Source organism: Garra rufa, chromosome 4 (assembly GCF_049309525.1).
Source record: "Garra rufa chromosome 4, GarRuf1.0, whole genome shotgun sequence".
NCBI classification, from domain to species: domain Eukaryota; kingdom Metazoa; phylum Chordata; class Actinopteri; order Cypriniformes; family Cyprinidae; genus Garra; species Garra rufa.
The window spans coordinates 51998621-52011239 of NC_133364.1; the positions used below are offsets into that span (position 1 = coordinate 51998621).

At 36.2% G+C, this 12619-nt stretch overlaps 2 protein-coding genes across 2 annotated transcripts; both read right to left on the reverse strand.

The window, feature by feature from the left end:
• Positions 1-7527: 7527 nt before the first annotated feature.
• Positions 7528-8202, reverse strand: LOC141333003 (single-pass membrane and coiled-coil domain-containing protein 3-like). The gene has a single exon (XM_073837954.1). It carries the CDS (start codon positions 8200-8202, stop codon positions 7528-7530), a length of 675 nt encoding a protein of 224 aa, XP_073694055.1.
• Positions 8203-10033: 1831 nt separating this feature from the next.
• LOC141333004 (single-pass membrane and coiled-coil domain-containing protein 3-like) lies at positions 10034-10705 on the reverse strand. Its single transcript, XM_073837955.1, has one exon. It carries the CDS (start codon positions 10703-10705, stop codon positions 10034-10036), a length of 672 nt encoding a protein of 223 aa, XP_073694056.1.
• Between the last annotated feature and the right edge of the window lie 1914 nt (positions 10706-12619).

Here is a 12619-nt window from a genome sequence, read left to right on the forward strand (position 1 = left end):
AAACTTAAAACGGGCTTCCAGTGCTTAGGAAACAATGAATACTGTTTAGGGACCATGTCAGTTGGAACACAGTTCATGCACAGAGCTCAACTGACCTCATGCACGGAGCGTTCTTTATAAAGATAAGCCAGCTCATAATCTTCCGCTAAAGCTCATTTTATATGTGATATATATAAAGGAAACTCTTGAGACTCATCTACTGCCTCGTTCTTATCAGAAACGGAGAATAATAATAATTGCAACATTATAAATAATAATAGCAGCATGAACATTCAGTTTCAAATTATTTAACAACATATCATTTAAACGGAAGCCTGGCAATCCCAGGAGACTACCTGCATAGTTGTACATTAAAATGCTGACAGCTAAACACTAATATAAGATGTTTAGGCTAACGTTAGCTAGCTAGCGATACTTCTCTTCAAGGACATCTTAATCGTATTCTTGATAATCAGTAACTTGCCTTTATAGTCATGAACACATTTTAAAAATCTTACAATATTTTAAAGTCTTTATTACTTTCTAACTCTACAGCTGTGAAATAAAATTCACTTCAAGGACTCAGTTTTCATTCATAAAGTCAGGAAAAAATGCCTTTTCATGGAAAACAAAGTCTTTTTTAGGCTAAAAATGATATGGAATTACCCATATAACCAATAGATGGCAGCAGAGGATTAATTATTATGCAGCCGCCATTTCAACTCCCTATACTTTTCAAGACGATTTATTATAAAATAACGTATATAGTATAGCAAGTGGAGAAAGTCATTAAAATAAATAAATAAGCTCAGTCACAAACAGCCTATAAGGGTGATTATTGAAATACTCATATATAGTTCACTACAAATAAGTTAAGTATTGATGGTATAAAAATTAAATAATGCACTCAATGTGAATCGATAGGAATTTGAAATATTTTATATAATCTAATAACTACATCTTTTAAGTTTTATCTTAAACTGTAAAAGCTATTAAATAGCCTATATTTAACCAACACATACGTGTTACTGCTGTAGTTTTGTTATTCTGAATTTAGTCTGAATCATTTAATGCACAGCTCTTTTATTGACATCAGCTTGTCAGATGTTTCGTCCGGTTATTACTGTCAATCATAGCATTGACTCGTGCATATTTAGCTGATTTACTCACGTATGTTGTTATACTCGCGTTTGTCATTCTTGAAACAGTATACATGGACGTTTGGTACTCCTAGACAAACAAACTTTTCTTCAATTGTGAATGGATTATGTAGAGAAAACGAATAAAGTACCCTCATATTACGGCACAGTACAGTTGACCAGAAATGACTTAGCTGACTTGACTAAACAAGGAAGTAATCCGTGCATATGGTCAGTTCTAATGAGCTGATTGTCAGAATCAGGTGCGTTAATTAAGAGAGGCGTGAAAAGTATGCAGAGCAGGTGGGGCATGAGGACTGGAATTGAGAACCGCTGGCTTAGGGCATATAGGATGTAGTTTTATGTTAGTTTTCACACTTTACATGTTTGAATGTTTTGATGCGGTTTTATGTCTTTAAACTGGGGTTAACTTTTATTTGTCTTTTTTCACCTTAGACCTGATGGCACTGAAAGAGGAGAGTCAAGTACTGAATAAAATGGAAGAGAAAGATCATGATTTCATAAATGGAGAAAAATCTTTTAGTTGGTCACAGACTAAAATGACTCCCTCAAGAAAAAAGACTCCAGAGACAGGAAGACGTTATTTCACCTGTCAACAGTGTGGAAAATGTTTCAATCAGAGAGATAGTATTAAAAGACACATGAGAGTTCACAAAGGAGAGAAACCTTTCATCTGCCAACAGTGTGGAAAGAGTTTTTCTCAATCTGGAATGCTTGGAGTTCACATCAGAGTTCACACCAGAGTGAAACCCTATGCCTGCGAACAGTGTGGAAAGAGTTTCACTCAAAATGGAAGCCTTACCAGACACATGAAAATTCACGAACAGCCTTATATGTGTGATCAGTGTGGAAGGAGTTTTGATCAAAATGAAAACCTTGAAGTCCATAAGAGAGTTCATAAAGAGAGTCCTTACTCATGCTCTGAGTGTGGAAAGAGTTTTAGTCAAAAACAGCGCTTTGAAGACCACATGAGAATTCACTCTGGAGAGAAGCCTTTCGTCTGCCAGCAATGTGGAAGAAGTTTCAACCGAAAAGGAAACCTTAACAGACACATGAGTTCACACTGGAGAGAAGTCATTTATATGTGATCATTCCCTTACAAAAATTAACAATGTTTTTTTCGTACTTTGTAGTAAAACCATTGACCGTTTTCATTTTCATTTTCATTTTCATTTGATTTATTTCAGTTAATTTTCTCTTGCTTACTTTACCGTCATCATCATCATCATATTGCTGTTCTTTTAATGTTACAATAAATTATCACCTGGATCAGTGGAAACGCGTCATCTTTAATCCCTCTACTCAGCCTCTAAGCGGCTACTGGCTGCCGCTATAGTAACTACAAAATAAACCATAGTTCTACCACAGTAACCATAGTAAAACTACAGTTTTGTAGTAAAACCATTGTAACTCCAAAATAAACCATGGTTTTACTACAGTTATTGCAGTTAAGCCATGTTTTTTTGTAGTAAAACAATAGTAACTACTAGTGCTGCACGATTAATTATATCGCAATCGCGATGTCAGCCTATGCGATTACATTCCAGCAAATGTTGCGATTATATTAAATAAACGAATGCATTTGTGGACGTTACAAGACATTCAGTGGCGGCTCCTGACAAATATCTCTGGGGGGGCAACTGTTCCGATGATGGTAAAGATAACCGCTTTAATGGGTAAAATTATGATAAAATTCAGATAGCCGACTTTACAGCATTACATTACATTGTTTGATTTGGTTTCCCTGTTCCTAGATGGCAACATCAGGCATGAATTGTACAAACTGTACTGTATTTTGAATAGCAATATTAAATTGTCGCAATGGTCTCAAATACACTGAAACACTTCCACCATGGCCATCAAGAGACACATTTTCATCAACTAGTTTGCCCTCTAAGAGTAAAAAAAAAAAAGCCAATACTGCTTTACAATTAAAGACTTTTTATTTTTCATATTAAAACTGTAATTAAAAAAATCTTTCCAGAACATAATCAGTATAAATTTGGCTGCCAATATGCAATCAATACAACTATTTAAAATTCAACATTTGATGAATACAACTTATAACATACAAGGACGTAAACAGGGTTTGAAAATTAGTTTGGTGTTAAGAATTGTGCTTTAATAACACCCACAAATGCACTACATATAGCCTAAACTTCAAAATAGACAGACATGTAGATGATTGTGAAAGATGATTTATTCATGATAATGTTTACATGGACAGTTCGGTTTTCTTTTAACTGAGGGAATTTTTATTTTATAACAAGTTATAAAGTTGGCATAAAACTAACGTTCAACTTTCCGCTTTATAAACGTCCCAAAGTGTCACACTAAATTGGAAAAACAAGTAAAAACACATATAATAGGTGGATCTGGCAACAAACAGAGGCTGCTGCACCCGCGCTCTCACTCAACGTGTTCTCAAGCCCCGTTCACTGCGCTAGCTTCTCGCAGCAACATGAATTGCAAACACTTATGTGATATGAGGTGGTTTAAACGGCTAAATAATCATTCAAAGAGCTAGACATTTTATTTTTGAATATAAAAAATGACCGAGATCCGGACCTCGGTGACCTCATAGCCGGCTACGTAAACAATGCACCATTAAATAACACATGTACACACTTATTGAAATTTTGCTCGCCTCTCTTTTAAGCAGGCAAAGTGATCAATTACCCTCTCATTAAAATCAGGCATGTTCCTGACAAGTTCTCTCTCCATTGAAAGCATGGCCAATGCATTCAGATGTCTGGCTATGCGTGCGTGCTGTACATCTTCGAGCACGCATCAGTGCGTATTACGAAATGACGTTGGGGCAAGCCCTCCCGGTGCCCATTGAAATGCATTGTAGGGTTCAAAATGTGAAGAAAAAAAAAAAAAAAAAAAAAATCTCACAATATAACTCTATGAGACCGGCTGGGACGATTTTCAATCTGACTGAGATCGCCCCAAGGGGGCGGGGTTCAGGTTGGAAAGTGACATTCAGGCTGTTGATTGTACAGTAATATACAGACTAGGACCAGCAAAATAAGATTCTTTTTCACCTCTCTTTTTTTCGTGTGGCTCAAGGAGGGCGATGCACTATCACCCACCATGGGCCAGCCACCCCTGCTGAGATTTCTTTGTTACCTCCGTCCTCACCTCTAACAAACCCAACACTTTCATATCCAATCAATGATTTTTGACAAAAACATATTTCACATATTATCTTAAATAGTAATAGTAAGTGTCAGCTTAGAAAAGAAAATATATGTTCAAAATACAAAACAAAAAATAAGGCCATAACAAATCATTAACACTCATTTATCATGCAGCTCAAACTATTATGGGTAGAATCTTTTTTTTTCAAAGATCAGAAAGAGCTTCATTGGCAAGTAAGGGATTTGTTTTAGCGACAGTTTCCTGTGCAGAAGAGAATACAGACAGAGCAAATATACTACTGCAGTGCAGACATACAGAGAAATACACCGCAATATCTAGAATCTGTTCTCATTCATCAACACAGTTTCACTGAAGATCCAATAAATGCATAAACCCAGGATAGAGCGTCTGAGTGAATGTGGTGTGTTCTGTGTGGATGAGGCTCATTGTGTCAGAGACGCTGGAGAAGGACAGAGTTCACTCTCATCCACATACACTCCTATTCTATGGCTGGACACTACAGACAGTTCAGTCCGTCTGTTATTATGAACAAATGAGTATCTAGAGCAAGAGCAGAACAAACTCCAGGATTGATCATTACGTCCAAACACACATTCATCACCCTCTCCTTTCCTGCTGATGCTCTTATATGAGACTGATATCTCCACACCAAACATCCCACTCCACTCAATCTCCCAGAAACAGCCTCCACAGACTCTCTCTCTACAAAACACCTGAAGATTACAACCAAGTAACTTACTGTATAACCCAGCGTTTCCCAACTCCAGATACAAAATATGCGGTGGGCTGAGGACTGGAGTAGGGAAACACTGGTATAACCAGACCATCACAAGAACCCAGCTGTTTACAGAATAATCCAGATAATCCAGCTGATTTATTACAGGTGATCTAATATGAACCAGAGCTCAGAACTGTCCGTCTTCACTGCGCTTATTTCACTCCTTTCCTCATTTCAGCCGCCTGCTCTCGCCTATATTTCAGTCGAGGCGCATCTCAAGCGAGATCAAAGACGGATATCACGTTATCACACTCACTGTGTTGCTAATAAACATGGTATAATTTCAGCTGTTTTTATATGAAAATAAATTTGATGAATACCACATGGCTTTTTACTCATGTGTCTCTCTTGTCTGTCTTTCTTTATCCAAAATGTATGCAGAAATTGACATGAACTTTTTTTATAATGTGACTTTGTATATAGATCCTTTTTTACATTTATGGGGTTCTCAGAAAATCAAATAGTCATAGTTTTGTAAACTTCTTTAGTGGTAAATGGAAACTGCCACAAATATGTTTTTTTGTCCTCATTTGCATCAATAGCAAAATAAAGATAAAATCCCTGACAGTGTTTCAATGACTTTCCAAAAGAGAAATAAATACAAAAAGAAACAAAAAAGCAAGAGATTGATTACAATCGTCAAAAGAGTGGTAGATCAAATTTGCCATCGCACCCTCTTTGTAACAGTTACGCAGCAGCATTAACTAGTTTTATGTGAATTGAATGGAAATGTATAAAAACGGAAAGTATAGTCTTAAATGTACATTAAATGAAAAAATTAATAAATAGACAAAAGTATTCCTAGATTTACTTTGTTAATAACTTTGGAAAATCATCATCATATGGGTACCAAATTCTATTCTATATACAACATTTCTATTATATGTGTTTGTGATTCTAGATAGCAGTGCACCAATGGGACTTTTATGTTGGTCTGGTGATGTGACGTGTTTCAGACGCGCAGTGCTCCTCATCTGTTGTGATTCATCTGAAAAAGGTTTGTAGTTTTGTGTTTTTATATAATGCAAACTGTTACATCAATTAAAGCGTTTTTTTCAAACTATGTAAAATAAATGCAGTATTGTTAAATGCAACGTTGCAATGCTTTATTTAGTGATTTAGATACGTAGCGTTAGCCTTTAGTGACAGAGAAGTGCGTCTCAGTTTGCTCTCTATATCATGAATCAATCGTGTGATGATAAGAAGTGATGAGAGAAACTGAGAATCCGAATCATTTGACTCAAATCATTTGTGAAATGATTCAGTGATTCGATTCAGCGACACGCGGACTACAAACGACAACAACAAACACAAACGAGTGAATCACAACCGAGAATGATTTCATTAAAGTGTAGTATATAAGATATGATAAACAAATAATTAAATACCAAATATAAATCAAAATAGCTTAAAATTGTGATCAAAATATGAACCTTTGGTGTAATTTGTATATATTTTATACATTTTATAAATGTCTATTAACTCTCTGAATGTCTAATTAGTGAACCAGGAGCTGATTGACAAGCAGAAAGAGATTTAGTTTGCATTGATTTTTCTTTCTATTAATTATTCTCATCTTAAACAGGACAAAGTGTTCTAACACACAGAAAAACTTCTTGTGAAGCGACAGATCCACGTGACACTATTATAATGATGGCATTTATTAAAGAGGAGAGTGAAGACATGAAGATTGAAGAAACATTCATCAAACATGAAGATACTGAGGAACAAACAGGTTGGTTTTTATTCTCAAAGCTGGACTCACTCATTTGATCCTTATTAAAATGTACAGCTCTACAGGAAAAAAAAACATATTTTGTGTAACATTAAACACAGTATCTACTTTTGATTAGAAAACAATGAAAGCGGTATCTGACATACCACGTTATTTAGCTTGAAGCAAACAATGACACTTCAGTTTTTAACTTGACATTTGTTTTAACTGTAAGTGATTTTTTTCTGCTATCATCAAAAGTGTGATATTAAAATGTAAATAGTTCTGAATGTTCATTACAACAAGCAATAAACAGTCATATTTCAGAAACACCAGCCTGTTAATTGAAGATGCAGGACAGCCACCCAGTCGTGCATTACAATAGTTCAGTCTAGACGTCATGAATGCATCAAATCAATTTTCTGCATCAATTCAATTTTCTGCATCAGAAACAGGTAACATGTTCTGTAATAGTTATTCTCCAACTCTTTAGCCAAACAATAAAATAGAAACCGAAAATCACTCATCGTAACTTCTGTGGGTTTAATTAGAAGATTTACTTAAAAGGGAAAGTGAAGAGATGAAGATTAAATAGACATTCAGAGTCAAACATGAAGCTATTGAGGAATAAAAGGTTGGTTTTTATTCTCAAAACTGAGCTCACTCATTTGATTCTTATTAATATGTCCAGCTCTACAGAAATAGAGACATGAAAATAATACAGATGTAGCCTAGATGTTTTCAGATATGATGGTGATGTAGGCTTCCACTTCACTCAGAATGTCATTGTAGGAGTCACAGGGTGGCTTCAGGACAGAGAGCACATCTTCCACTAACTCTACGGCTTCATCGAGGCTCCTCTGCTTGTTCCCTTGTTTACACAAAAGCTCAATGATTCTTGCACTGCTCTGCACTAGTTCTCCTAGAGCCAAAGACAGAACAGACTGTCCACACTGTTCCACTGGAGGCATTACACTCCCCAGATCACTCTTTGCCAGTCTAACAGTGACTAGAGGACCGAAGACATTGCCCAAGAGTCCCAGAGTTTCCTGATGCAGATCCTTTATCACTGCAGCCTTGACTTTCTGTGACACTCCAGATAAAGCAATCTGGTCATATAGAGCAGGTTCAATGCTTTTACGGACATGTTTGTCCTCCCTCTCACAAGCATCAAGGATTAGGCGCATTACATCTCTCACCCTGGTGCAGTTTTTCTCAATACTTTCACTTTCATCTGCTAAGACTGTAGGGAAAGGGCTTTGGTCCAGGTGAGTATTGAGTATCACCAGCAGCCTGTTGGTGATGTAGAAGTATTTGTGCACATAGTGGTGAAGGGTCTGGGTGGACCTTATCAGCTCTTCCTTCTCAAGTTCATCTTTCTTGTCAAAGAACGGAAGAGACAGCATTCTGGTGGCTTCTGTTGTTAAAGAGGACACACAAACAAACAAATCCATTACAATTTGACCCCATTCAATGTTTAATGTATGTACATATATAATTGACTTTTTTTTTTGCTTCAGATTGAATGACTTTTCCTAATTTAATGGGGAAAACTTGGTAAACATAAAATTAACATGATATTATTATTTCAATGCCCTGTACACATTTTGTCACATCAGTGTTCTTTGGGGTCAATTTGACCCCAGGGTCTTTTAGCTGTATAAAACATAAGAAATATAAAAAAAATTACACACATTTGTTATGGGTGATATTGAGGTCACTATAACATGCTATGATTTTATAATATGCACTATAATTTTATATGTTAAGTATAATAAAAATAAAAATAAAAACTAACACAACCATACCTGTAGTATTGCGAGAACCACTGTCAATTGAATTGCTCTCTCAATTGAAAATGGCCTCTACGCAAAGGTTCTCTGTCAGTGAGATTTTGTCACAGGTGTTTGACAGTGAAAGTGTGTGTGTGGTGTGTGTGTGTGTTGGACATCAATTACCGGACACTAATCTTTTAGCAAAAAAAAATCATATTCTGGAGGTTTTAAATTGCTGGGGTCAAATTGACCCCAGTGGAAAAAAGGTGTTAGCGGATTTTAGGGTAACAGGAGGGTTAATCTTGTCAAATGCAAAAAGTTTTTTTTAATGTAATTGTGTTTTGCATAAGTTTAATAAAAAAAATTGAAAAAATATCAGGAGACATTGGTAAATGTTGTTAAACAATTTATTTCAGTGAACAGAGAAAGTAAACATAGAATGGAAAACTGAATTTACCTTGGCATAGTTAAATAATAACAGTTCAGTACATGGACACATCATGAGTCTCAAACGTTTCCTCCTTCATTATATAAATCTGGTGTTTGAAAAAGACCACCGAAAAATAGGTCAATTCCAACATAACACAGACTGTTACGCAACAGTCCCGGGATCGTTAATAGTTACGCCCCCAACATTTGCATCACCCAATCATCATTAATGTCAGTACATCAGTAAAACAAGCCAGCCACTGAAGGGACACGGTTAGCTTAATGCTAACGGTAGCCTGTTACATTGCAATACATAGGATTTCACTTACCACATAAACAGAGAGATGACTGCACTGATGATGGTGAATGATGGAGAAATAACTGCGCTGATGATGGAGAATGGTTTACAGATCTTGAGAATCACTGACAAACAGCTGAACGTGTGTGGTAAGGAAGCACTCCCTCTGCATTGTAACTTCACACAGAGCACATGCATCTCAGTAATGAGACTAAAATGTCGGCAATTCAAAACGGCAGATTCAACAAACCACATATTAAAAGCGGCTAGAGCTCCTAATTAAATATATATATTTATCCATGCGCGAGCTATAGAGATGAGCAGCTCTGTGAAACATCCAATCAGAGCAGAGCTCATTAATATTCATGAAGCTTCCAAATAATGCAATAACAGAGCATTTCATTCTAGGGACAAATCCTAGGGTTGTAAATGGACCTGTAAAACCATTTCTGGAGATGTTTTGCCCTTTCCTATGCCATATACCTTCTGATCAGAGAACAATTTAAAATATTCTCTCAATGCATTCTATGGCACCTTTAAAAATGATTACATTAAGTATTATGAATACCCAAATAGTAAATGCATATGGTATTCACGAAAAAATATAGAGCTTTATTGGTGAAATGATCAAGATAATGCATATCTTACTTTTTTGTTATACTTAGTATATGTGGCTTAAAGTTAAACAAATGATTTTCCTGCATCAGTTTAATCTCTTAATCAACTCATTTTGATTCAACTATATTGTTCACTCATCTCAATTCTTATTCTGACCTCAGTTATGCTATCCTGATATTTTAAAGATGCTGGTTTGAATTCTTTCAAAGCTTCGTCATACTCTTTTAGGGCTTTCTCAAGTTTATCACGCTCAATACTCCCTACAATGGCCCCGATAATCATATCAATCCCCAAAAACACCACCCCAAGTGCAACTAAAGCTGCACCACTTGCTGCTACTTTAACCAAAGTGGATGCTATGTTTGCCAGAATTGTTCCATTGTAAATTAGCCAACCAACTACAAAACCGGAAGCTACGCCTCCACAAGCACAAACTCCATGAAGAGCTTTTTTAACTTTTTGATAGTCTGGAACAGACAGATTCTTGTGTCCCAGTTTCTCATACAGTGTCGGCTCCAGCTTCTCCTTCAGCTGCATGTCAATCTTCTCTACTTCTGCCTGGATCTCGTGTATGCATTCAATGATTACATCACAGTTCTCCTTCAAAGTAGCTTTCTCGTCCAGGGTGATCGGACTGAAAGACCAACCTAAGTGCTTCTTAAGAGTCTCAGCGAGTTGGTTGGTGGCTCGGAAGTTATTTTCCATCAGATTTAGAAGCTCTTGATTTTTCCGGATGAGCTTCTCCCTTCTTTCTGGATTTCCAGGATAGAAGATATCATTCCAAGACATTTTTATTTCTTTATATTGGGGTTTTGAAATAAAGAGAGAAACAATAATTTAGAAATATTGGTAATACTTTATTTCGATGGTCCATCTGTTGACACTCTACTAGTTATCAGTATTCATTTAGTAGCAGTGTCAACAGATGGACCATCGAAATAAAGTGTTACCGAAATATTTGATACAAGTGATTGTGATAAATAGTAATTAATAAGACTATTAAAGCAGTGAAACAAATGACAGTTCGCAGTTCACTGACAGAAAAAACAAGATTGAAAATATGCGATTTCCTATTTAGAAATGTAATCAGAACTGACAGAGAAAGAGAGTCATTTTTACAGTGTTACATTTATAAAGTGACAAATGGGTGTTTTACCAAATTTAGTAATATAGTAATAGTATTCTTGCCCACCTGGGTTTATTCTGAAGACCTAAAGAAAGTCCGAGCTGTAGCTTGTGCTGCTGCTGCTTCTTCTGCTTCTGATGCCCTTGAGTGGGTGATACAGATCTCAGCATGTAACACACTGCGTATATCGATTCCTGAAGATCACTGGACAGAAAGCAACTGCTTACAAAGCATGCATCTGCTTAATCACTTTCAGTATGACACACACACACACACACACACACACACACACACACACCCGCCCATAGGTTAGCACAGAAAATATAATAACCTTAGAAAACTAACTCAGTTTCTATTTAAATTTAATAAAAGTTAAAATTATATATATATATTAGGGCCGGGACTCGATAAAAAAATTAATCTAATTAATTAAAGGCTTTGTAATTAATTAATCGAAATTAATCGCATTTTAATCGCATATAAATATTTGACCTGAGAACAGTGAAAAGTAAGTTTTTTCATATGGATTTTTAGTATACCATTGAATAATGACTGAATACATAAGCTTAAGCAACAAAATATTGTTTATTTTTGTTCAACCAAGTCCAACAAACCAGTGCAATATGGCCAACCAAAGCGGTCTCATCAGCTTCTTTGTCATTGTTCACTGTGGTTTGTTTTTAGGTGCGTTCCGATCGACAGGGTCCCTACGCAGTGTTCACTGCTCCCTACTCCCTTAGCACGGTATATCCGATGAAGTGGACTTCGCTGACAATAATCGCTCATTTGGAATGCCCTGGAACGTCATCAAAGCAAATCAACTGCAGGGTCACGCAGACTATGATATAACATAAATAAATATGGTAATTTATCTTACTTTCAAATTTAAATACATATAAACTTATATACTATAAATATAGTCAAAATGTATATGTTTGGACCGTTAACTGATTTTTGTGGTCTTATCTCACACACTTTCTTTCCCACACACAGCCCATACTATCCAGTGATAACGTTAAATAAAACAAGACAGAGTCTCACCTCGCTGGTTTTACTTTCATTCATACAATACAATATGCAAATGTAACAGGAATCGCCATAACCATTCATAAACACTCTAATTTGTATAATAATAACAACATTTATTGCAACCGCTCCATTTCAGAGCCTTTAAAATAAACTTAAACGACTCTGCTCCATCATTATTCTAACTGGTGACGCGGTGCGCAATGACAGTTGGGTGATTTTCCCCGTCCACTTTATAACATCCAGTTATTCCCTATGCCGTTCGCAGTGCCCTTCGAACTGAACATGTTCACTCCCTTCGATTTGGAATCTCACTTAAGATGGCAGAATAGCCTGTGAAGTCCACTTCGCAGTCCACTTACGGTCGAATGGAAAGCACCTGAACGCTAGTTGGTGCTGCAGTATAATTGGTCCGCCGAAACTCATCCAGTGAGAAACGTTCCGCGGTGCAGAAATAATTGCGATTAAAATGCGTTAAAAAAATTTAACGCATTATTTTTGTGTAATTAATTAATCTAAATTAACGTGTTAAAGTCCCGGCCCTAATATAT

Excerpts from the sequence above, each read along its gene's own strand:
- LOC141333004 (XM_073837955.1), bottom strand. The coding sequence starts at position 10,705 with ATGTCTTGGAATGATATCTTCTATCCTGGAAATCCAGAAAGAAGGGAG.
- LOC141333003 (XM_073837954.1), bottom strand. The coding sequence starts at position 8,202 with ATGCTGTCTCTTCCGTTCTTTGACAAGAAAGATGAACTTGAGAAGGAA.